This window comes from Sus scrofa, chromosome 14, assembly GCF_054392235.1.
Source record: "Sus scrofa isolate SSC_HxYL_T2T_F1_AM1 chromosome 14, Sscrofa_HxYL_maternal_Yorkshire_Landrace_v2.0, whole genome shotgun sequence".
Lineage (NCBI taxonomy): Eukaryota > Metazoa > Chordata > Mammalia > Artiodactyla > Suidae > Sus > Sus scrofa.
This window is the reverse complement of record NC_139396.1, coordinates 133,393,134-133,419,772: the sequence shown is the minus strand read 5'-3', so window position 1 is coordinate 133,419,772 and position 26,639 is coordinate 133,393,134. Positions and strand designations below refer to the sequence as shown.

Sequence of the window (26,639 nt, the reverse complement as noted above, 5' to 3'; positions counted from 1 at the left end):
TATGGTTAAACTACTGAGTCAAACAAAACCTGAAATCAGTGATATCTCTGGATAGCCAATTATTTGAGCTAATAAATTATTGTTTAAATCAGTATGAAATGGGTACTATTCTTCCAATTTTTTGCATGTTTGACAATTTCTACAATTACAATACAGAGGGAAAACTATATTAGATTCCATTTTTTCAACTACCAGTCTGGCAAAGATTAAACTGTCTGAGGATGCACTATGGTTAGTAAAGGGGTATTTAAAACAAAAAAACAAACAAACAAAAAAACCCAGGAAGTTCCCGTCGTGGCACAGTGGAAACAAATCCGACTAGGAACCGTGAGGTTGCAGGTTGGATCCCTGGCCTTGCTCAGTGGGTTAAGGATCTGGCATTGCCATGAGCTGTGGTGTAGGTTGCAGACTCAGCTCGGATCCCGAGTTGTTGTGGCTGTGTGTAGGCCGGCAGCTGTAGCTCCAATTAGACCCCTAGCCTGGGAACCTCCACATGCTGCAGAAGCGGCCCTAGGAAAGGCAAAAAGACAAAAACAAAACAAAACAAACAAACAAACAAAAACAACCCCAAACACTCCATTCTTCTAGATGCTCAGGCTCCAAATCTTAAAGTTATCCTTAATCCTTCTCTTGCTCTCTTATCACCCACACTGCCCCCACCACTCCCCATCCAGCCAATAAGCAAAGCCATTTATCATTGACCTCATTGTTACCACCCTGGTGGAAACCACTACCATTTCTTAGTGATTTATTGCAGTCGCCTCCTACCTGGTCTTTCTGTCTCTACCCTTGCTCTCTACAGTCTATTTTGAACACTGCAATCAGTGGGATTCTTTCAAATATAAGTTAGATCATGTCACTCCTCCAGACTCTCTGGTAGCTTCTCATTTCAGAGGAAAAGCCCTAGTCCTCATAACAGCCTACAACACACATACCTCTTATCTCTCGAATGTCATTTTTCAGTTATTCCCTTCACTCACTTTATTCCCCCTTATTGATAGGCCTTCTCTATTTTTTTTAAATTAGTGGTCCTTTTGCCTGAGTTTTTATGCATCTGTCCTCCCTACCCAGACACTTATCCTCCTTCAGTCTTTATTAAAATTATCAACTTCTCAGCGAAATTCACTTAACCATCCTATTTGAAATAAGTGTCCTTCCCACTGGCCACACTCATCATTTTCTTTTCTATATCACCATTTTACATACAATATGTTTTATTGTCTATCTTCCCACAACTATAAGCTCCATTAGAGCAGGAATTTGGCTCTAAAGAAGTTCTTTATGTACTGATAGGAGAAGATCTCAAAGAAATATTGTTAAATAAAAAATTGACATCTAACACAAAAAAAAACAACCCTCATGTCACATATGAAAATTAACTCGAGGAGTTCCCATTGTGGCTTAGTGGATTAAGAACCCAACTGGTATCCATGAGGATGCGGGTTTGATCCCTGGCTTCACTCAGTGAGTTAAAGGATCCAGGATTGCTTTGAGATGCAGTGTAGGTTGCAGACATAGCTTGGATCTGGCATTGCTGCGGCTGTGGCATAGGCCGGCACCTGCAGCTCTGATTCAACCCCTAGCCCAGGAACTTCTATATGCCACAGGTGCAGCCCTAAAAGAAAGGAAAGCAAATTAACTTGAAAAAGATCATAGCCCTAAATGTAAAGGCTAAAACTATAAAACTTGTAAAAGAAAAAATAGATGGGAGTTCCCATGTAGATTAGTGGGTTAAGTATCTGGCAGTGTCAGTGCAGTGGCTCAGGTTGCTGCTGTGGCATGGATTTGATCCCTGGCCTGGGTGATTCCATATGCTGTACGTACAACCAGAAAAATAAATAAATAAATTTTAAAAATAAAAAAGAGAAAATTTTTTAAAAAAGAAAAAATAGATGAAAGGCTTAGTGATCTCAGGCTTAGCGAAGATTTCTTGGATTCAGCAGTAAAAGCATAATCTACAAAAGAAAAACTTAATAAAGTGGTCTTCATTTAAAAATGACTGTTCTTCAAGAGACATATACTGGGAGAGACAATATTTGCAAATAATCTGTCTGTTAAAGGACTTGTATCTAGAATATAAAACAATCCTCGGAGTTCTCCTCGTGGCTCAGTGGTTAAGGAATCCGACTAGGAACCATAAGGTTGTGGGTTCGATCCCTGGCTCTCCTCAGTGGGTTAAGGATGAGGCATTGCCATGAACTATGGTGTAAATCACAGACGTGGCTTGGATCTGGTGTTGCTATGGCTTTGGCATAGGCTGGCAGCTGTAGCTCCAATTAGACCCCTAGCCTGGGAACCTCCATATGTGGTGGGTGCAGCCCTAGAAGACAAAAAGACAAAAAAAAAAAAAAGTACTATGACTTAATAATATGATCTATATAGGGAAAAAATATTGTGCACACTCCCTAATGCTTAAAACTAACATTTAAAAAAAATAAAAATAAAAAATAAAACAATCCTCAAAACTGAATAATAAGAAAACAACAAAAAACCCAGTTATAACTGGACTAAAGATTTAGACACCTCACCAAAAAATATATATACAATTATAAGCAAATGAGATATTCAACATTATTAGCCACTAGGGATATGCAAATTAACTACAATGAGATGCTACTACATGCCCACTAGCATGGCTGTAAGCAAAAGATAGAAAATAATTTACCAAGAATGTGGTACCATGTGCTACTATGTCATGAGGACACTTAAGCAGCTCTCTGGAGAGGCCCACAAGGAGAAGAACTGAGGCCTTCTGCCAATAGCCACTATCAACCTAACAGCTGTGTGAGTGAACCATTGTGGAAGTGGATTCTCCAGCCCCAGTCAAGCCTTCACATAATTGCAGCCCCTGCCAACATCTTGACTGCAACATCAGGAGATATCACTATCAAATTCCTCGCCTGCAGAAAGTGATAGTGAATGTTTATTGCTGTTTTAAGTCACTAGGTTTTGGAGTAATTTGTTCATGGAGCAGTAGATAATATACAATCAAAGAGGATTATAAGAAATAATATATACCTTGCCTGGCACATAGTAAGGCCTTCATAAAAGTTAGCTGTTATCATGTTGTTGTGTAAATGCATGCATGTCTTTTCCACCAACAATTGCAAAAGGACTACAGCTCATTCCTTTTTTTGCACTCTCTGCCTCTCTCCATCTCTCTCAGTCTTTTAGCACAGCGCTGAGAACACATTCGGCAGAAACCCCAGTAAGTAACTCTCAAAGAGAGGGAATTAAATCCAAAGGTGAAACAATTTACCTCTGTCACTCTTAACTTTCCACTTCTTAAAATATTTGACTATCTCTTTTGGTGCAGTTAATGTAAATGCCTGGACTTTTTTTTTTTTAATAGCCTAGTTTGTAATGAGTAAGCTGCAAAGGCAAGAAAAACCCAAGGGGTGAAGAGGGAAGGCTTGGTTGATTAAAAGGAGGCAATGAAGAAATGCACATTAGAGTTCCCTCATGGCTCAGTGGGTTAAGGATCTGGCATTGTCACTGGTGTGGTTCAGTCCCCGGCCTGGGAACTTCTGCATGCCATGAGCATAGCCAAAAGAAAGAGAGAGAGAGAGAGAGAAAGCAAAAGAAAAGAAAGATAGAAAGAGGGGAAGGAGGGAAGGAAGGAAGGTGAAGGAAGAAAAAAAGAAAGGAAATGTACACTGGATAAGGCAGAAGACCAGGTAAGAGAGTCAGGGATGTACCCACAGTAATAAGAGTAAAAAATGGGAATAGGATCTAGAGAACAGCCAGGAGATTTACACATACAATTCAGGGCTTCAAGTTTCATGGATTTGAGCCCACATTTGCTGGGATTTTTTTGCTAATGATGACATCTTTATTGTTGATAATGTTTACTGACTCCATAACTCTGGGTTGTTGCTTTGAGAATACATCTCATATTTATAAAGGATTCAATACCAGAGAGCATTAAAAATACATCACATCTACTTAGATGAGTAGCCCAAATGTCATCCCGTACTGATAGCTTATCTTTTTTGTATGTCAAGGACAACAGACCATTATATTCTCTGATACTAGTCAAGGAGAGTTTTACAATTTTAGCCATTGTACTTAATAAGAAATTACTTTTCTTTTTTTTTCCCCCTTCTTTTTTGGCTTTTTAGGGCTGCACCTGTGGTGTATGGAAGTTCCCAGGCTAGAGGTCAAATCAGAGCTCCAGCTGTCAGTCTACGCCACAGCCACAGCAAACCAGATTCGAGCTGTGTCTGCAACCTACACCACAGCTCACAGCAATGCCAGATCCTTAACCCACTGAGCGAGGCCAGGGATTGAGCCCGTGTCCTCATGGATACTAGTTGGGTTTGTTATCACTGAGCCATGATGGGAACTCCCAAGAAATTACAAATATTTAAATCTACACCTTATGGGAGTTCCCATCGTGGCTCAGCAGAAAGGAAACTGACTAGTATCCATGAGGACAGAGGTTCGATCCCTGGCCTGGCTCAGTGGGTTAAGGATCTGGCATTGCCGTGAGCTGTGGTGCAGGCTGCAGACGTGGTCAGATACTGTGTTGCTGTGGCTGTGGTGTAGGCTGGCGGCTACAACTCCTATTCAAACCCCTAGCCTGGGAACCTCCATATACTTTTAGGATGTGACTCTAAAAAGACCAAAAAAAAAAAATCTATACTTTGATAAAAGTTCATACAATAATTGAGGTCACACATGACATGGACCTGAAGTCAGATTATTGTTGTTAGGAGAAAAGGCTTATTTGTAAGATATTCCAAATGTGGTGCTCCGAGCAATGACCTGACCGTACACACATGCAAAGCACAATTATCAGTCATGGGCATCTTAGTTCCTGGATTGGTAGTTAGGTAACATGATGCCATCAATTTTTGCAATGGGTGGATGGACAGTCATAAAGAAAAAATAGGTAATGATAATTGTAACAGTAATATCATTTGTTGGGTTCTAACCATATGTCTGATAGTATAATGAGGACTTAACATTCTTTTTCTGATCGAACCCTCAGACATTCTAGTGAAGTACATGTTATTACCACTGCCATTTTACGGATGAAGTAACTGAAGCTTGGAGTAAGTCATGGAACTTCAGCTACCCTGTGCTACCCTTCTAAGTCTCTGACAGTCTTGACCAAGGCAGTGACAGGATGAGTAGATAAGGCTTTTTGCCTCTTCTTTTCTTCCCCCCAGTCATTGTAACTAATGCTATTTGGGGGTTAGTACTTTGATCTAGAGAGGCAGCACTGTGTGTCTAAGTTTACACTCTGGAGTCAGGCAGAAAAATGTTTCAATGTTGGTTTCACCACTTACTAGCTTTGTGACCTGGAGGAAGTTATGTTCATGGAAGCTCATTTTCTTTCTTTTTTTTTTTTTTTTTTTTTTATGCTTTTCAGAGCTACCCCAGTGGTATATGGAGGTTCCCAGGCTAGGGGTTGAATTAGAGCTGTAGCCATCGGCCTTTGCCACAGCCACAGCCACATCAGATCCAAACTGCACCTGCAACCTACACCACAGCTCACAGCAATGCCAGGTCTTTAACCCACTGAGCGAGGCCAGGGATGGAATCTCCGTCCTCATGGATGCTAGTCAGATTCGTTTCCACTGAGCCATGACAAGAACTCCAAGGCTCACTTCCTTACCAATAAAATAAGAAGGATGACAACACTTCCAGGGTTGCTGCCCTCAATCTTTCTCCACAGCAGCCAGAGTGACCTTTTCAAAATGTAAAATTGACCATGTTATCTAATTTCAACTCAAAATGAAATCCCATTGTTCTTAAGATATAAATGGACTCCCAACACGACTTTCAAAGACTCTCATGGGCTGGCCCCTTGTTTCCTCCCAGGCTGCATCTCAAACTCTGCTTCCTCTTGCCCCAAAACACTTGCCTAAGTCTCTCATTATAGGACTTTTGCAATATCATATTCTTTGTCCAGAAAATTCTGCCTTTCTTACCCCCTCTACTGCTCCCTATCTGACTTAGCTTAATTGACTCCACTTATCTTTTTTAGATCTTATTTCAAAGGACACTTTCGCTGGGTACATAACTCCCTATACTAAGTCAAGTCCCTCTAACACATTTTTAGTACATCACAAGTTTTCCCGTTATAGCATACACGCCATGCTATGCATTTAATTTTATATTTGTGAGTCCCTGGTCAATGCCTGTATCCTCCACTAGATCCTAAGCTCCACCAGAAAGAAGACCATGTCTAGTTTTACTCATCTTTGTATCCCTAGCACCTAGTTCAGGATCTGGCATGGATTGTTTGAAAGAATACATACATTAGAAGCTTCTGCTGTGATGCAGCAGGTTAAGGATCTGGCGTTGTCTCTGCAGTGGCTGAGGTTTTAACCCCAGCCAGGCCCAGGGGTTAAAAACCCAGCATTATTGCAGCTGTGGCACAGGTCACAGCTGTGGCTCAGATTCTATCCATCGCCCAGGAACTTCCATAAGCCACGGGGGGCGGGGGGTAGTTCCCATAGTGGCTCAGTGGTTAACGAACCTGACTAGTGTCCATGAGGACATGGGTTCGATTCCTGGCCTTGCTCAGTGGGTTAAGGATCCAGTGCGGCCGTGATCTGTGGTATAGGTCGCAGACAAGACTCAGATCTGGCCTTGCTGTGGCTGTGGCCTAGGCTGGCAGCTACAGCTCCAATTAGACACCTAGCCTGAGAACCTCTGTATGCTGCAGGTGTGGCCCTAAAAAGACAAAATAATAATACTAATAATAGCACATGAATTGGCTAGCCCTATTAAGCTTTACTGCCCCTGAGACTACAATTTTAGCCTAGAAACAAGCACCATTTGGATGTAAGGAACTAGTTTGGCGATAACAAAGCAGTGTTTCTCAAAGTGTGAATAATTTGCTTGGAAAATGCAGATTCCCACGCCTCACACCCAGAGATATAATTTGATAGGTACAGGATAAGGTCTAGAAATTTGCATGCCTAGCAAGTCTTCCAAGTGATTTTAGAACCACTGGTAAGAAAGGAAGGAAGGAAAGAAAGGAAAGGAGAGGAAGAAACGAATTCACTACCTTTTAGCAAACCCTCCCCGAGTAGCGGCAGGGCTCTCTTTCAAGTCCTGGTTTCTGAACTCACTGTCAGGCTTGGTGCTTCCAAGACAGCTTCCTAGAATGAAGGCCATGATTAGGAAGAGATGAGCTTTGCTAGTACCCTGTTGGGCAATGTCCCTGGTTACAACCACCGGACACCTGGGAGGGCTAGGCCTTGGGTTAAGGGGAAGGGGTGAAGGAACTGGAATTTTCTGGATGAATTATTGTCACCACCTAAAGAGAGAAATAGCAGCTCAAGCCCAAGGTCTCATTCATTATTTATTTATTCAAGTAAATTCTACCAAATACTAACTGTATTTCAGGTACTATGTTATCCCGAAACTATAATGGTACAGGGGAAAAAGAAAGTTAAAAAGATACTCCTTCCTGGTGATATAGACATCAATGGAACAATTTTATAAACATATGCAAAATTACAATTACCTAAGCTCTAGGAGTTCCTATTGTGAGTCGGCGATAATGAACCCAACTAGTAACCACGAGGACGTGGGTTTGACCCCTGGCCTTGCTCAGTGGGTTAAGCATATGGCATTGCTGTGGCTGTGGTGTAGGCCAGCAGCTAGAGCTCCCGTTCAACCCCTAGCCTGGGAACTTCCACATGCCATGGGTGTGGCCCTAACAAGACCGGAAAAAAAAAAAATAAAAAATCAAAAACCAAAACCAAAACCAAAACCAAAGAAACCAATTCTCTTAAGCTCTACAAAATAGAAGAAATGAAACACATGATGGGGGAACTAATCAAATCACAGAGATCAGGGAAATAATGACTGAATTAGGATAGGAAAACAATGTAAGATTTTTGATCAAAAACTACCTACCTCAAAAATAAGTTTATTGAACTATACCTCTTAGTAGATGTATGGAGCTTTAAAAACATTTAAAATTACATCATGGATCACTAGATGACTATTATTTTTCAGTAAATTATTTATTGCTGCTAGAGTTCATCACCAATTCTATTTCCATTTTTTGTTATTATAGGTAAGAAACTTTTTACACAAATAAATGAATGAAGTTTTGCCAAATCTTTGACACAATTTTTCAACAGCCTTAAAATTTGTTAAATGATTAGAAATCATATCGTTTGCAAAAGGATGTGTTACTCATTTGAGCGATCACTTGCTCAATCTCAAGCGATCCCAAAAAACATCACCAAGTGACAATTAATTGTTCTTATTACTCTTTCACTTAGAAGCATTATGGTTTTGGAGCTAAACACTCCTTAAAAATGTGTGTGTTTCATGATTTTTCTTGTTGATTGTGAACAAAGACCTATCTTAATTATTTAGGTCATGTTAACATGCCGTAAAAAGACACTACAGATGGGCAGAAATTGGCATAATAAATATATACAGGATTGTAATTTCAAGATTAAAACAAGTTTAAAATTACACGTGACAGAATTAAAAGAAAATGTCACCCTCTGAGATGGAGATATTAATTCCACTTAAATGAAATGGTTTCCTAAAGTTCAGGGCATTATACCTTAGATTTATATTTTGAGAACACTTTTGTCTTACCAGGTACATAAGTAGATACTTTTTTTTTTTTTTTTTTTTTGTCTTTGCCATTTCTTGGGTCACTCCCACAGCATGTGGAGGTTCCCAGGCTAGGGGTCCAATCGGAGCTGTAGCTGCCGGCCTACACCAGAGCCACAGCAACACAGGATCCGAGCCGTGTCTGCAACCTACACCACAGCTTACGACAACGCCGGATCCCTAACCCACTGAGCAAGGCCAGGGACCGAACCCGCAACCTCATGGTTCCTAGTCGGATTTGTTAACCACTGTGCCACGACAGGAACTCCCATAAGTAGATACTTCTAAGAGTGCAGTTTCATCTACTTTGTGGAAGTAAACAGCAAAAAGAAAAGTCATTCTATGTCTGGTAGGTATAGGGTTTACAATATGGTATAAAAATAATTGTTTAGGGGGATTATTTACACAATTTATATCACGTTTCTGTCAAGGTAATAAGAATATAATTGAAATGCATAAATTAAGCAAAAAAAAAGTGAGTGGCAGTGAGATTTATGCCCTAATGAATATGGATTTACATCAAAAATATTTTTTTCCTGTGTCTATTTCAACTTGAGTATGAAATGAAATGAAACTTTCTACTAGACAAGAACCAGTGAAGCTAAAGTATTTGGGGGGATTTCTGCCTGTGAGCCAGAGATGATATTATGTTTGTTTCTAAGACCAATCAAAATTAGTGATTCTCCTTGTTTTGCTTTTAGAAATAAGATCCTGTAGGAGAAACACTTTTTTTTAAAAAAAGTGGTGTGTTGGAGTTCCCGTCGAGGCACAGCAGAAAGGAATCTGACCAGAAACCATGAGGGCTCGGGTTCGATCCCTGGCCTTGCTCAGCGGGTTAAGGATCTGGCATTGCTGTGGCTGTGGCGTAGGCCGGCAGCTGTAGCTCTGATTCGACCCCTAGCCTGGGAACCTCCATATGCCTCTGGTGTGGGCCCCCCAAAAAAAGACCAAAAAAAATTTTTAGAAATTTAAAAAGTGGTGTGATTACCGTTACCACCACCACCTGGGGAAAAAAAAATGTGCAAAGGGAAACAGTTTATTGCTTAAAGGATGATGCAACTTGAGTTCCAAAAGAAGATATTCGTTCAGTTGTTTGGCTACCTGGAGGTTTTGACACACCAGGGCAATGAATTATAACAAGATGAAGGACAGGCGAAGGCACATTTGTCTTTTGCAAGGTGGCAGGACAGACGAGGAAATGGGAGAAAGGAAAGGGGAGCTGCCTCATCGGCTTTCTCAGGATGATGAGTTTTAGGAAAGATGCAGCAGATGAGGAACAGCAAGTTGATTCCCTTGAACTGTTCCCCACATACCCACTGCAAAGTCTTCCTGCAAACATTCTTCAGTTCAAAACTGCCAAAATATATATCTTCGCATCCCTTTAGTCCTTACTGATTGCCCCCTCTCTGAATTCCTGCAGCCCTTACGGTCTTTTTCTTTCTGTCTGAGCCCAAAAGTGTCCCAGGCCAGGGATGGAACCCATGTCACAGCAGCGACCCAAGTAGATCCTTAACCTGCTGAACTACCAGGGAACTCCTCTTATGGTCTATTCTTAATAAGCTAGGACTCAATCTTTAAGTGACTATAAAGAAATCAGTCTTATTTTTATATATGGCTACCAGAATCAATCTCATTCTATATTATACTCATACCTCATGTCTGGTCATGTACCATGGCAGTTCAGGGGAAGAGGGTGAACAGGAAGTAGTGAACCTTAGACCTTCAAGAATGATTTTTATAAGAACAAAGGGAGAAATGCATTCTAGGGAAGAACATATGTTGGTTGGGATATAAATCAGCTGCTGGAATGAAGATTCAGACTAACAGCAATTGCTTCAACAAGTTTTCTCATGTAACAGCGCATGCACGGTCCAGAGGTATTCCTGTCATCCACAAGACAGCAGGTGACCTTTTACTCTGCCACCTGCTAAAGTACACCTGCCTTGTCCTCATGGCAAAAAATGGTTGACATCTTCTGGATCTGCCTTCTAGATGACAAGAAGGGAGAAAATGAGGAAACTACTCTTGAGGATAGAATCTTTCCTTTTAAAGGCAGAACCCAGAGGTTTTATGTCAATTATAATCACATCCCACTTGTGAGAACTGTCACACAGACAATGCTTGCTGCAAGAGAAGCTGGAGAAGATACAAACGTCTGCTGGGAAGCCATGGGCCCAAGCTAAACCTTGGGGTTTCTAGTACTGAAGAAAATAGATGAGATAATATTGAGACAACTCGTGGTCTTGGACAGATGTAGAAGACAGAAGGGAGAATGGGATAAACAAGTGTCCCAATAATATCAGAAATTAAGATTCTACAGTGCCTGAGGAGGTGCAAGTGTGGGAAGCTATTGAAAGTGTATAAAGAATTACTAAGAAGAGTTCCTATCGTGGCTCAGTGGTTAACGAATCTGACTAGGAACCATGAGGTTGTGGGTTCCATCCCTGGCCTTGCCCAGTGGGTTAAGGATCTGGTGTTGCCGTGAGCTGTGGTGTAGGTTGCAGACACGGCTCGGATCCCTCGTTGCTGTGGCTCTGGTGTAGGCTGGTGGCTACAGCTCCGATTGGACCCCTAGCCTGGGAACCTCCCTATGCGGCGGGAGCGGCCCAAGAAATGGCAAAAAGACAAAAAAAAAAAAAAAGAATTACCAAGAAAGTTGTTTCTTTGCATGCTAATTTGTTTTTTTTAGGAAGGTCAAGTGCTGGTGAGATGTAGGATAGAGTGTGTATAGATGTGTTGAGAGGGGGTATCAAATAGTCAGGATGCGGAAGGTCCTTGTTATTTCAAGTGTGGTCCAGGGTCTCGCAAAATCAGAATCCCCTGGGAGCTGATCAGAAATGCAGAATCTCAGTCCTCACCTAGACCTACAGGGTTATAATCTGCATTCTGACAAATTTTTTAGATGACAGCTATCACCTTAAAGTGATTACTTAAAGTAATCACATTAAAGTCTGAGACGCACTAGGCTAGGTCATGTTATGGTATAGAATAATCATAAAATCTGTATCTTAAAACAACAGAGATGTATTTCTTACTCATGCTGAAAGTCCAGCTGGGAGGAAGAAGGTGGCAAGTAGGTGACTCTGCTCCATTATCCTCACCTGGGCCCCAGCCTGGTGGTGCCTCCACCATCTGAACATCACCAGTTGGGTGACAGGGGAAGCTAAGGTGCAGCTCTCGTGCTTCTCTCACACTTCCTTGGTCAAAGCAAATCCCATGGCCTCCAACCTTCGAGGAGTTGGGAGGAACAATTCTGCCATGTCTCTGGAAGGCGGGGAATCAAAATATTGGTGAAGCCGGATGCCAGAGAAAGGGAGGCCTCTCAAAGGTTATCACAATACACATGTAAAATGATCAGATACTGGGAAAGTATAGTGTCAATTGTCAGGGAAAAGGACAGCATGACCAACACCAACAAAAACATTTCAGAATAATTATTCTTTTTGGTGGGGGCACACCTGTGGCATATGGAAGTTCCCGGGCTAGGAGCAGAATCGGAGCTGCAGTGCTGGCCTAGGATGGCCACACTGCAATGTGGCCACAGCCACAGCCACGCCAGATCAGAGCTGCATCTGTGACCTAGGATGCAGCTTGTGGCAACCCTGGATCCTTAACACACTGAGCAGGGCCAGGGATCAAAGCCACACCCTTACAGAGTCTATATCAGGTTCTTAACCTGCTGAGTGACAACAGGAACTCCCAGAATAATTATTCTAAAGAGGTAGTCAAGGAAGACTCTCAGCTTCACAGTCTAATTGACTGGGTAGAAAAGAAACATAACGGAAGCATTGGTTGCAGTGGGGAATGGAAAGGCTAGGTTTGGAATGGACACGCTAAATCAGAAATTAAGGTGGGTATTCACCCTCTATCTTTCCAACCTCATCTTGTAACACCCCCCTACCCTCCAGCCACAGTGACCTTTCCATTCCTTCATATGCCAAACTTGTTCTCACCTTAGGGCTGTTGTTTCTCCAGTTTCTTCTGGAATGCTTTTCTCTGGGCCCATCATGAGCTCCTGTCTGTCACTCAGACCTTACCCGTTTCATTTCCTCAAAGGCCTTTCCTGGCCATGCAAATGTAGCCACCCAATCACACATTATCACACCTCCCTACTTCAGTTACCAGCACAGTACCTACAGCCAACCATTATTTTAACAGGTCTGTCCCTCTCCTCCCATTAAAAAGTAAGCCCCATGAGAGCGTGAACTCTTGTCCATCCTCTGTCACCAGCTTCAAGTAAAGTGCCAGGTAGAGCTGGTACTCAATAAATATTTACTGAATGTTCCCACGATAATTTCACTTAAAAGGTATGCAATTATAGGAGACCTGTTGTGGCTCAGCGCGTTAAAAATCCGACATAGACTCCGTGAGGATGCGGCTTTGATCCATGGCCTTGCTCAGAGGGTTAAGGATGCCGTGTTGCTGCAAGCTGCGTCGTAGGTCACAGATGTGGCTTGGATCTAGTGTTGCTGGAGGATGGCAGCTGCAGCTCCAATTCAACCCCAGCGCAGGAACTTCCATATGCCACAGTACAGCCATAAAAATAACGTATAAATAGGGTTCCAATAAGGAAAACAGATTTGCAATAGTGGGAAGTTCTCTAAAAATTGAAGCAGAACAAGAAATATTTAGGAGTGTTCCCCCTCCGCGGGGGTAGAGGAGTGTAGGAAGACTTTCAGAGTAGAACAGAGTGGTTCCTGCCTGAAGTTAGGAAAGTTTCAGGGAGGGATGGGTCAGTGAGAGGCAAGTGTGGGAATAAGAAATAAACCATTGGATTTGGAAAGGTTGTTTGTGATCAGTGCACAAAGGAATAAAAACATAGGGCTTGAGGAAAGAAAGGACTTAGCAGGTACTCATTACTGCAGTGGTAGTGAGTAGCAAAGGGAATCAACACTCTAGCTGGATTGAGCGGGTTTCTTTGTGTGAAACCTAGGGTTCTTAACCTGAAGTTAATGGATCCCTACGGGGTCCAGGAGTCACCTTCAGGGACTCTGCAAACTCAGAAAGCATAATTTTGTGTGTGCAAGGGGGTGGGCAGTGGGGGGAAGAGGATTTGTAGTTTCATTATTTTCCAAAAGGTTGAGATCAAAAGGTTAAATAGCCACTGCCAAAGAGGAAGAGAATGAGGTTTTGGGGGTTTTTTTTAGTTAAAAAAACAAAACCCAGGATTTACTCTGTGGCTCAGCGGGGTTAAAGACCTGGCATTGTCATTGCAGTTGCGGTTGCTGCTGTGATGCAGATTCCACCCCTGTCCTGGGAACTTCCGTATGCCAGGGTCATGGCCAAAAACAAAACTCAAAAAACCGGAAGCGCAGAGAAGGGCTAAGCTTAGGGAGAAAAAAGAAAAACCTTTAAAGAAAGGCTAGAAACAGATTTTTTTTTCTAAAGTTCAGAATTACATCATCATCTCAGTAAAACAGGGAGTGAAGATCTGGAAACACTGGGGGAACCTGTGCAAATACGCTCCAGTGAAGGGAGATTAAAGAAGCTGGGCAGATGAAGTGGGCCAAGTCTGTCTTCCTCAACCGAGCCGGCAACTCTTAGCGATGCACCTGCGCAACGTCCCGTCCGGGAGATGGTGCCCAAGGCTGGGAATTGCTGGAACTGTTCTCTAACCAGTGAGCTCTCCTCTGAGACTCCAGCCCACCCGCCTGGGAGGGACAGCGGTCTCACCACAGAAGGAAACCGTCACTGGTCGGAGGGGTTCACCAATGAGTCAGCTCTGGGACAAGCTGTGCGTCCGACAAGTTTCCACATAGTTGCTGTGCTTCCCTACAAACATAGGCAGCTGCCACCAGCCTGGCCTCCCCATCCGTCTTCGTCTCTGAATCATCCCGCCTTATTTCGACATTTCCCTTCTCCTCCAGCTCTCTGCCTGGCGTAGGACCTAACAGCAGGCTCCCGGAGAACTCATTCACTCAACAACTGCAGGGTTTACTGGGTGAATGCGGGGCAAGCCCAGTGCCAGGCACTGGGGGCTGAAGAGCACAAGGCCTTCAGGAGTCCGCCCGCGCGCAGCCCTGAAGGACCAACACTCTCGATCTGACCTTAGTTTAACGGGCTGCTGCCAGCATGTCGCAACAGTTTTACCGACAAGTCGGCGGGCCACGCCAGGGGATGCCCGGCCCAGGCCCGCCCCGCCCCACGCCATCCAGAGATCCCGCGGGAACAGAGCTCTCGAGCCAAGGCCACCCGCCAGCAAGCGATCCTCGAGTCTCGGGATTCGGGGCGGGGGCTCGAGCACGGGTCCTAACGGCATCCGTCAGCGGTTTGACCTTGAAAACCTGGCACCGCCCTCCCCTTCCACCCCCCCCGTCTTCACCCCACCAACCCCGGCTGCAGTGCCCACAGCCTCACCGGCGCCAGTCCGGGGCCCAAATTCCGCCTCGATAGCCCCTGGCGCTTCGCCCTCTTGCTGTAGCCAATCAGATTCCGACGTGGTGCTGGCCAATGGCCGCGGTCAAAGTATCAAGAGTGGTTGAGCCTATCAAAGTTTAGCCTTAAGTTTCTCCCGCCCTCTAGAAAAGTCGGAGGGCGGGTTTATCTTACATGTCGGCCAATCAAATGGCCAATAAACAAGACACCTCCAAGATCAAAGGGGAAGGGGTGGGATCTAAGCAGTAGCAACGCCGCGGGGCGGAGGAATGACAGGCAACTTTACTAATACCGCAGACATATTTTTTCTACGTAAACTAAGGGGAGGGGCTATCTTGGCGGCTGCACCAATGGCTGGTTGAGGGGCGTGTCTTCGGGGCCAAGCGGGAGCCCGAGGCCCCGGGCTCCCTGGGCCGCGCCTGAGGCAGACGCAACGGGGCTGGGGGGCGGCGGCGGCAGTGGCGGCGGCAGCGGCGGCAGCGGGGGTGGGCGCCGCAGCTGGCCTGGGTGGATGGAGTTGGAGGGGCGGGGTACTGGCGGTGTGGCGGGGGGGCCGGCAGCGGGGCCGGGGCGGAGCCCCGGGGAGTCGGCGCTGCTGGAAGGGTGGCTGCAGCGGGGCGTGGGCCGGGGGGCCAGCGGCGGGGAGGCCGGGGCCTGCAGGCCCCCGGTAAGGCAGGATCCGGACTCCGGCCCAGACTACGAGGCGCTGCCGGCTGGAGCCACTGTCACCACGCACATGGTGGCGGGCGCCGTGGCAGGAATCCTGGAGCACTGCGTGATGTACCCCATCGACTGCGTCAAGGTGAGACCTGGACCTGTTCTGAACCCAACCTGGGGCTGACCTGACCCCTGGGTCATGTCCGGAGTCAGGGTCTCAGCCGAGAGCCGGAGCCGACATGGGTTCCTTTCTGGCTCCTGTCACCAGCCACGCTATTCGACCATACTCCATGCAAGCAAGGTTCCGGTCAGGAATTGATTCCAGTTAGGAACCAGGACCATTTTCTAACCTTCAGTGAGATTTGAATCGGGACTCTGGAAAGAAAATCTGTCAGCCAAAGGCCTGGATCCCTGCTGGGACTAAACAGGAGTAGGGTCGGGTGGGAAGGGAGCAGGTAAGTGCTACTAACTTGATTAAGGTGAAGCCTACTGAAGACCTTGAATAGGATCTTAATGGCTTGAGATGTTCTCTGGCAAATGCTCTTACAAGCTTCTTGCTGTGTTTTCCCTTAAAAGAGACAGGGCAGGAACCAGAATCTGGGATCTCTCAGTTAGATAAAGGATTTCCTTATTAAATCTTAACCCATGAGTGATTTGAAATCACTGTGCAGTCAGAATTCAGAGTTCCTGACTGGAAATAATGTGGGAAAGATGATGTTCAGGAAAAAGTTTCGGTTTCTCTATGCAGCAAGCATGATACCCCACCTATTTCCTGACCATGAAAATTGAGCTGGGATGGGGATTGTGTATGTGCAGGGAGCACAGTGGCCCTCAAAGGAGAAATGGACCTCATGGTGTATTTTTTAGCCACTTGAGGTAGACAAAAAGAGAAAAGTTGCTTAGAAGGGAAGCATGGCAATACTGGAAAGTAGATGTTAGTGTGAAGAAAATAAAATCGGATCCATACGAGGATGTGATTCATGTGAAAGTAAAACTTAATTTTTTTATCCACACCAAGCAGCCTGATGAGTGGGTCCAAGAAGTCAGGTACTTGTGAGAAAAGCTGGGTGAAGAGGGGAACAGATTCTTTACAGTTCTTTTTCTTATGCGTTAGCAAAGGAACCACCACTAAATAAACTGAGTGAGAAGTACACTCAGGGAGACTTGAAATAAGTATAATGACAGAGACTGTTTCCTCCTTTACATGTTAAGGGCAATAGTCAAACAGTATTCTCACAGTTCTAAGACAATGTGTTTTCTCCTCAAATTAGGAAAATGTTACATATTCAGGAGGAGAGCATCACCTTGGGAGATGCAAAGTCTCTCTCTTCTGCTTCTCTCTGGTTCCAGTACCCTTGCATGTTTTCATTAGTGATGTGAATGAGGAAATGGAGAAAGTGCTCATTAAGCTTTGTGAATAACACTGCGTTGGTAGTATTCTAGCACATTGCAAGTGAACTCCTACCGAGGGCCATGCCCATTGAAAGGGGTAAATGCACTTGGCTAAAGTGGATATTCGAATTTTAAATACCCATGTCAATTGAGAGGAATAGAAATAAACAGTAGAATCCATGAGAGAGAAGTAAGAGGCTGGCTAATGCTTTAACAATATGGTAATGTCACATCGACAAGTACAAACAAAGAGACTCAGACATTTATGTAAAAGTCTAGGTTGAATGCCTGTGAGTTGTTAATGCTTTATATCCAAGAGTTAACATGATCTAACTGCATAGTAACCCCACTATACTTAGACTCTGAATAGAGAGCAGGGTTTTTAGGGTGCCGTCTTTCAGGATGGCTATCAAACGAAAACTGGACCAAGGAGAGTAGTGAAAAATTATTCAATGGCTTGAAAAATACAGTGTAATCATGTGACAGACATATTACTACAGCTTATCAGTTTAAGTGTTGTTCTTTTACCTTAGGAGGCTATTTCCTTACTCCATATATTTACATAATGCTATTGTCGTTGTAAACATTTTATAAATTCCTCTGTTGGAAATGCCTCTGGAATATTTGGATGCATATCCTTAAATGGGGCAAGTCTCTGTCCTGTGACAAGATGGAGTTGATGTTTTGGTAATTGAGACCATTCAGAATCAGATATGGCAGTTAAGGTGGGAGATCAAAATGGAGTGATTGGAGTCAGAGATAAGGTAGGACTGGAAAGCTAGGAAACTGATTTACTCCGGAGGCTGCTACACCCACTGAGGAAACACTTTGGAAGAGGAGTTCCAGAGATGTTTTGCATAGCCCCAGCAGCAGTGCTGGAATAAGTCACTTGTAGCTTTCCAAGGTAACTAATTTGAAGAACAGTTCTCACTCATTTGCATAAGCTTTGAAGTTTTGTTTTTGAAAAATGAGTACTACAACATTACAGTCAAAGCACTACATTAAAGAAATACTTATTTGATCTGGAGGGAAAAAATGCTCAGGAGGCTACGAAATGTATTTTAGAAGAATCATTTTCATTTGCCATTACTGCTGGGATTTACATGACTAGAGGGAAAAATGAGGTGAGACCATAAGGGTTCAGTGTCAGTAAACACCGTTTACAGTAAACACTGTTGTGCAGACATGAAAGTCAAATTCAAATCTCTTCCTTCAGAAAGAGCTTCCCAGTTCACTTGTCCCCAGACACCCCTTCTTCCTCTTTTACCATAAATAGGTGGTGAAGAGGAAGAGCAGCCCAAGGGAACCTAAGATTAGAGGCAGGTATCTGTGTTGGAGCCCAGAAGGCAATCAGTGTTTGCAAATGAAAGCTGACAGTGCTTCTTGGCATGCAAGCCTGTGCACCCCCAGTCACTTATCAGGGTCAAGTCGACTTAAAATATCCTTGAGAGGGACCACGGGAAGTCAGCATAGCCTTGCTAGGCTATAGTTATTCAGCCAGCTATTTCCATGGTCACAATTGGCAGGTTTGGGAGCCCAAGTGAATCCCAGTTTTCCTTTTCTGGGCCTCAGAGCCAAGCACCAGACTGTCTAAAGGGATAGATTCTGCAGCCCAAAGCAGTCAGAACTCTTCTCAAACTTATCTGGCTAAGTACTCACCTGTCACCAGGTGCTGCTTTTTGGCTTTGTCGTGGTGCTGCTTTTTGGCTTTGTCGTGGTGAAGTAAGTAATCTACCTACATAATAAGTTAAAGAGGGAAAGAACAAAGGGAAATAAATCTTTTCCAAACTCCAGATGTAAATGGTTCTCTATACATACATTCACCACTGGAAGGTTAGGGAATGGAAATTGATTTTCTTATATCTAATAAGTATTCAATAAATGAGAGTTTGTGTTTGTTGAGCACAATCTAATGTGCCTTACGTACATTTATTCCTTTAATCCTTGAAACGACTTCACGAAGTTCATTATTTTATGGATGAAGGAAAGGAGGCAAGTTAAGTAACTTGTCCAAGGTCACAGAGTTAGTGGCAGAGTTATGACGTAAACCCAGTCTGACTCCCAGGCCTTCCATACAGCCTCCTCAAAGCAGATTTTCAGAAACAAGAAAGGCACAGAATTTCATAACAGTGCTCTTTCCTAAACATGACCTTTAGATTAACAGCTGGACGTAGAAACCATAGCCACAGAGAAACTTGCAAATGAAAACAAAAAACACAAAATCAAATTTGATTTCTTACTGGTTAAAGACCAGTTAGTTGCGTCTACATATGTGCAAAATGACGTATACAATCGACAATACTGCCTTGATCTATAAATTCTAAGATAGGAACTACTATTTATGAGAATCATAGTCAAATACAATAAAAAGCCTTCTATTTCTAGTACCTCATAAATTAACAGTGGCTTTTACATGCCTTAACTCTGAAGCCCCCTATAAGCCAGACATTCTTAGTCTCTTGTTATAAATGACAACATTGAAGCTCAGAGAGTTTAAGGGACCTACCCAAGACCACACATCTAGCAAGATGGGGCTCCCAGTCAGGCTTCCTGACTCCTAGATGGCTTGTTTGACCAAACCACTTACCTATTAGTCTGCTGGCTTTTCTACAAAGGCAGGCAATAGTATATTCATTAATTCTTAGAAATTTCATCTTTTTCTGGAGTTCCCATCGTGGCACAGTGGTTAGCGAATCCGACTAGGAACCATGAGGTTGCGGGTTCTCTCCCTGACCTTGCTCAGTAAGTTAAGGATCCTGGGTTGCTGTGGCTCTGGTATAGGCCGGTGGCTACAGCTCCGATTAGACCCCTAGCCTGGGAACCTCCATATGCCACAGAAGCGACCTTAGAAAGGCAAAATGAAAAAAAAAAAAAAAAAGAAAGAAAGAAAGAAAGAAATTTCATCTTTTTCTAAAAGATAGATTTATTGGCCTACAAATTTGGAGATCCACATTAGTCTTTAATATTTGCTGTGGCTTATGCCTGAGTCTTCTCCATGAGGTATATTTTCAGTGAATGAGAACTGAGAGATTTAGACGTGTGTGTAAAATGTTCAAGGTAATGTACCCACAGTTCAGGTTTCTTTTGAGAGCAAAGGGTTCCAGACCTCTAAGGCTGGACCTTTCAAGACTGGTTACCAAAATATGCCATTCACTTCAGTAGAACAGTGCAATTTCTAAACATTCTTCCAATGCAAGATTAGTTTTGAACAAAATATATGGAAACATGTCATTGTTAAGCCATCAGGCCAAGGCCCAGATTACCTTTTTCTTTTTTAAGGGCCTAAGTTTATCTTTTTTTTTTTTTTTTTGTAGAAGTTCCCAGGCTAGGAGTAGAATCAGAACTACAGCTGCAGGCCTCCGTCACAGCCACAGCCACACAGGAGCCGAGCTGCATCTTACACCACAGCTCATGGCAACACTGGATCTTTAACCCACTGAGCAAGGCCAGGGATCGAACCCGCATCCTCATGGATGCTAGTTGGGTTTGTAACCCGCTGAACCACAATGGGAACTCCCCAGTTTATCTTTATTAGTGACCATAGCCAGCAAAGACCTGTGGTCTCCTTGAATAACTCCTCTGATGGATTTTATACCCCCGGGGTGATGGGAAAGATCAGTAAACACATTTTTTTTATTGGAAATTTATGCTTCTGGTGGACTTTTTTTTTGAGAGGTAGAAAAGAATGTGTCGCACTGTGATAAGTGATACTGTGTATTTCTGATTGAACTTCTAGTCATTAAACTTTCAGGCTACCAGTTCTTTGTTGGGAGAAGGGAGGAGAAAATAGCTTTAGAGGAATGTGGATTGTTTGCAGCTAAGTAGGACCTGTTAATCTGGTTAGCTTCTTTTCTCCCACGCTCTTGAGAGGAGGCAATACTCTTGGATTCTAAATGACCAACAGGAAGGTTCAAGCTTTTAAAAAAAATCCAGACTGATTTTTCAATCGGTGATTGGAATAAAGTAGGAATTTAAACTGTACTTGGGCATTAGTTGCCCCTACTGGCTCACTAAAGGCCTACTTGTTACTTTCTGAATTGGTGCAAAGCTCAGATTCATTCATTCAACAAACCTTGAATACCTATTGTGTTCCAGGCAGTGGACACTGGTTTTATATTATCTGATAGTCTTCATGCTACTTTAAGCTTGCAATAGATCATTATACAGGAGATCTGTATTGGAAGACTCTTCCTTCAGAGAAGGGCTGTGATTTGGGAAGTATTTCAAATAAGATTGATTTTCTAAATTTGAATAAAACTTTGTCCAGGAACATCATACAGAGTGTCTACCATATACATTCATTCCAATCATTGAATCCTCTAGAGATTCCAAGGGTTATGTTTCACCAAGACCGATTTTATTCACTGATGCCAGTTTTGCAATTCAGGCAGTTTAGGTGAGAGATCTGAAAGCCCCTTCAGTTTTAGAGACTAGACTGCTTTCCACTTTTATAATTTGAGGGTAAACTTTCCCAGGAGACTAGAGCAGCATCTATCAGGAAGGCTACTTCTGCCAATGCCAAACAGTCTGAAAAGGTCAGATTACCACCAAGGATAAATCAAAGAATAAGCCATCATCTTGTTGGTCGGTGTAGGATGTGGTCAGGAACCAGGCCCAGGATCAGTCTTCAGAAAAATAATGTATGTTCTTGACAGTCAATCATGGACTTTAGAATCCATTTGTAAAGAACTCTTAGCCTGAATTTTATATTCAGACACAAAAGCAAGTTCTCCTGAGACACAGGCTTAATATTTGCTGCTGGTGCTATGAATCATTTTGGAGTTTAAGGAACCATTATCGAGGAGTGATTTTTTGGAGGGAAAATAACAGCGTTCCTCTTGTAGGGTCACAGATGACCAGAAAGAAAGGTGCAAGACTTGGAAAGACTGGACATAGATATGGAAGGAAGTAGGACCGGATGCCAGGTATCACCTCTGCCTGCTGGTGCGGTTCCACGTAGAAGGTCTGCCCAGGGCCCAGGCCTGAGCGCTGAGGTTGGGTGCGGCGTCGGCATCACTGACACTGCACTTCTCCTTTCTGTGCTTTCAGACCCGGATGCAGAGCCTGCAGCCTGATCCCGCCGCCCGCTATCGCAATGTGTTGGAGGCCCTCTGGAGGATTATAAGAACGGAGGGCCTGTGGAGGCCCATGCGGGGGCTGAACGTCACAGCAACAGGCGCAGGGCCTGCCCACGCCCTCTATTTTGCCTGCTATGAAAAGTTAAAAAAGACATTGAGTGATGTAATCCACCCTGGGGGCAATAGCCATATTGCCAATGGTATTGAGCCTTCCTGTGCTGGTTCCCCCACTTTCCCAACTCTCTGGGCTTTGCTGCTGTCCGTGCTTTCCAGTCTCAGCAGGGTTTGAAGCTAGGGTAGGCCACATTATCTGGGAGGGACTTCCAGACCTGATGTTCTCAGCGGGCTGCTTCAGCCCCACCCCTGCTTGGAGGCACCTCAACAAAGGGTGACAGTACCCTCCCTTTGTTCCAGCTTCATTCACTCCTCCCGTCTTTTCCCTGACATCAACTTCTACTGCCCTGGTGATGTGGGGACACACACTGAACTCCCACCTGCCCGTTACATACTTCTTGGTAGTTAGGTGGTTTCCTGCTCCTCAGGATGGGATTGGAGGTGACCCAGCCACCTAAGGAAGATATGAATGGAGCCCCAGCTCTTTGCCTCACCTTTTCAGGATCCCAGCTGCCCAGGAGCAGTTTGTGTCATTGAGGACATGACAAGGCCTCTAAAAGTGAATGGGGTTGGGGCCAGGGGGCTTCTGTACAAAGAAACCTGAGGGTTGGCGGTTGTGTGGAAATAAGGGAGGGGATAGCAGCCCGGACACCCAGGATTGTGTGAAAGTAAATGAAGTGGAGAGGTAAGCGTGAGGGATACGGTAGTTGAGCACCTGAGGGAAAGGTCTAGATGGACAGCTGTTAGGATCTGGAGACTGAGATTGGGCAGCAGGACAGAGGGTGAGATTCTCTGGTGGACTACTGCCCACCTGCTCGTGTGCTCTCCCTCTGGGGGCAGCTGAAGTGCTGGCATCCCTTGGCCACAGTGTATCGGCTTCCTCTGTGGAGCATGAACTGCATTTATTCTCAGAGCCACCTGTGTTGATAAAATCTGGGCTGTTTTCTCAGACTTTCCCTGGCCTTTCTTATCGTAGCTGTAGCAGGGAGATTGATGGCATTGCTAGGTTAGAGGGAATGAATATCTTTATTTCCCTGAATAGGAGTTTAGAAGCAATGGGTTCCCATATTGTAAACTGGCTCTTATCATTCCCTCTCCCTGCTGTGGTTTAGCACAGCCAGGCCCCTTCACTCTGGGGCCTCAATGAATCAGTCACCCTCTCCTGGCCTTACCATGGCAGTTGTTTTCTCCTTTGCAGGTGCGGCCGGGTGCGTAGCAACATTACTTCATGATGCAGCCATGAATCCAGCAGAAGGTAATGATTCCTCACCTTCTCCCTCTGTGGAAGCTGCAGCTGCAACTCTGTGCTTTTCCTCTGATTTTGGTTTGCAGAAGAAAGCCAGAGAGCACGCCATCAATTTTGGTGGGAAATCCTGGCATGTTACATTGTATTACCACCAGAGGGCGCTCCCTCCATTTGTTGGTAATGAGAAGGATTTCCTTAGATGGGAAGCATATTCATTGAAATCTGATTCATCTTTGGGGCTTTCCTGGAAAAAGGTATGGCTCTGTGTGGCCTGTTCCTGGGCCTTCCTGGAAGTCCCCTTTATAGTGGATTTGATTTTAAAACTTTAGCAGATTATTTCACTTCAAGAGGCACAGATGGATTTTGAAATTTGAAAATACTATCTATCTTGTTGGAAGGAAGAATGGTTGCGATTAGGATGAAAGGGTACATGGGTAGGATTTAGTCCCTGCACTGCTGCTTGGAGCTTGGCTTTTCCCCAAACAAATACAAAAGGAGAGCATAGTTGCCATGTCCTTAAAGTTCCAGTGCTTTACCTGTCTGGGCAAGGCCACAGCATGGAAAGGGCCAAAACTAAGCTGAAGGTCCCAGACTCATACCATGTCATCTACCTGAGAAGATGTTTGGAACTAAAGCCACTCTCCTTGGCTAAGAATTTTGGTTTTCGTTGCCCTTTTCTTTCTCCTTCTCCAGTGAAAGGAAAATTTTCTCACGCTCTAAGAGTTCAGTGAGATTTGGGATCATTAAGGTTCTGTGTTCATAGTTTATGTTCTCTGCCACGGAGTCATTTCTTTTTTCTTTTTCTTTTTCGCCTTTTGTCCTTTTAGGGCCGCATCCATGGCATATGGAAGTTCCCAGGCTAGGGGTCTAATTGGAGCTGTAGCTGCCGGCCTACACCACAGCCACAGCAATGCAGGATCCGAGCCCTGTCTGACCTACCCCACAGCTCACGGCAACGCCAGATCCTTAACCCACTGGGCGAGGCCAGGGATCGAACCCACGTCCTCATGGATACTAGTCGGGTTTGTTAACCACTGAGCCATGACAGGAACTCCCACTGAGTCATTTCTTAAGAGTATGAAAGGGTAAGATGGTGATAATAATAGGTAGGTACTTATTTCAAGGAAGCCCTCTGGAAATGGGCCCATTATTTTTCAGTCCTTTATCAACCTTCTCCTACCTCCCGCCCCTCAAAAAAGGAAAACCTCGACTCATCAGGCTAACTGACAATTCACCCATCCTTTGTTCTCTCTCTGTTCCAATGGCTGATCGGCTGACTTGGACTTTGAACTTGGACACTTCTGCTCACCGGCTGCTTGCTGTCACCGTTTCCTTCCTTGTCACCAATGGTACTACCAGTGGTCAAGCAGAGGATGCAGATGTACAACTCACCCTACCACCGGGTGACAGACTGTGTACGGGCAGTGTGGCAAAACGAAGGGGCCGGGGCCTTTTACCGCAGCTACACCACCCAGCTCACCATGAACGTTCCCTTCCAAGCCATCCACTTCATGACCTATGAATTCCTGCAGGAGCACTTTAACCCCCAGAGACGGTACAACCCCAGCTCCCACGTCCTCTCCGGAGCCTGCGCAGGAGCTGTAGCTGCCGCCGCCACAACCCCACTGGACGTTTGCAAAACACTGCTCAATACCCAGGAGTCCCTGGCTTTGAACTCAAACATTACAGGACACATCACAGGCATGGCTAGTGCCTTCAGGACGGTGTATCAAGTAGGCGGAGTGACCGCCTACTTCCGAGGGGTGCAGGCGAGAGTAATTTACCAGATCCCCTCCACAGCCATCGCGTGGTCTGTGTATGAGTTCTTCAAATACCTGATCACTAAACGGCAAGAAGAGTGGAGGGCAGGCAAGTGAAGCAGCACTGAATGGAGCCAGGGGTTCAGCCAGTGCCGCTGCGCCCTGCCCACTCCAGCCGCGTTCTCTGTCTCCTGGCATCCTCCAGCCTCGAGTGGAGTGGGACGGCAGGCAGAGGGCTCTCCTCAGGCTCTCGGTGGCTTGGCTACACCAGTTCCTGCCGCCCTCTGTCGTCGTCGCTGCCTCCGCCGCCTTTCCTTCCAGACCCTGAGCAAGTGCAGCGAGACACACCACAGCATCTCTGACACTCTCTCCATCCTGGGCCCGATGCCCTGCTCTAGACTGTTATAGAGGGATAAGCAGCTCATTCCCCTGGTTCCTAATAAAAAGCCTTTAAGTTAAATGGTTTCTTTGGTTTGTCTTGCCAAAGGGGAAGTGAAATACTGTCAACTGTTCTTGACTTTAAGCATAAATCAAGGGGCCCAAGGGGAGGGTTTATTGCATAGGTCTAGTTTTTGTTTCTGCTGTTTTCATGGTGATTTAAGACTTGGGGGCCCTACGCCCCCTTTTTTAGTAATAGGCTCCAAGGAATCTCTGATGGTGGGAACAATGGCCTGCCTTTGACAGATCCTAACTAAACAGGTCCTCTTGATCCCTGCTACTGCCTTTTCCCTAGGGCGTGGCGTGCCACGGAAGCAGGAGAGGATCTCTGCTCTAGTTCTCAGCTCTGCCTGCAGCAGTAAAACTTTCCAAATGGCACATGGTTTTTCTAATGTAGCTGCAAAGCTAAAATTAGTCAGTGAAGCTGCAAGTCCTGAAGATTATGTGGTAAATAATAATAATACCTCTCATTTGATTTTAAGGCTTTTACAAAGTACTCATTTGGTTCTCATAAAATCTGAAGTAGGCAGGGCAGGCGTCATCTCTATTCTACAGGTAAGGAAAGCTCAGAGAGGCTGTGACTTGTTCAGGCTCTCACAGTAAGTGCAGAACTGGGACCCCAGCCTAGACCTTAGTCCCCAGAAGTGAATCTCATTGTGCCTTTGGGCAGACAGGGCAGGAGGCCAGGTACTCCACCCCCTGCTGATGGCCCCTTGGGTTCCATGCTTTGTGGGTCAGTCTTTTTTGGATGGCATCAGTTATTAGCAAGTTCTTCAGCACACAGAGTGAAAATTACTCTCCTAAAACTTCCATCTATCATCTTTACTATGCCATCTGTCATCATTCATTCAGTAACTTTTTTTAAAATGAGGGCTTCAGGTGCGGCATATGAAAGTTCCCAGTCTGGGGGCGAATCAGAGCTGCAGCTGCTCGTCACAGCCACAGCCAAAGCAATATGGGATCCACGTCAGTTCTGCG

General features: G+C 44.7%; 1 protein-coding gene and 1 long non-coding RNA gene across 2 annotated transcripts; both read left to right on the top strand.

Moving 5' to 3' along the window:
- The first annotated feature begins 7,309 nt into the window (after positions 1-7,309).
- On the top strand, positions 7,310-14,992 carry LOC146397016 (uncharacterized). The gene is made up of 3 exons (XR_014826734.1): positions 7,310-8,678; positions 11,204-12,074; positions 13,198-14,992. It is a non-coding gene; the product is annotated as an uncharacterized LOC146397016 (long non-coding RNA).
- Positions 14,993-15,377: 385 nt separating this feature from the next.
- Positions 15,378-25,683, top strand: SLC25A28 (solute carrier family 25 member 28). The gene is made up of 4 exons (XM_003133165.5): positions 15,378-15,778; positions 22,075-22,303; positions 23,416-23,472; positions 24,823-25,683. Exons 1-4 carry the CDS (start codon positions 15,488-15,490, stop codon positions 25,338-25,340), a joined length of 1,095 nt encoding a protein of 364 aa, XP_003133213.2. The 5' UTR covers positions 15,378-15,487; the 3' UTR covers positions 25,341-25,683.
- The last annotated feature ends 956 nt before the right edge of the window (positions 25,684-26,639 follow it).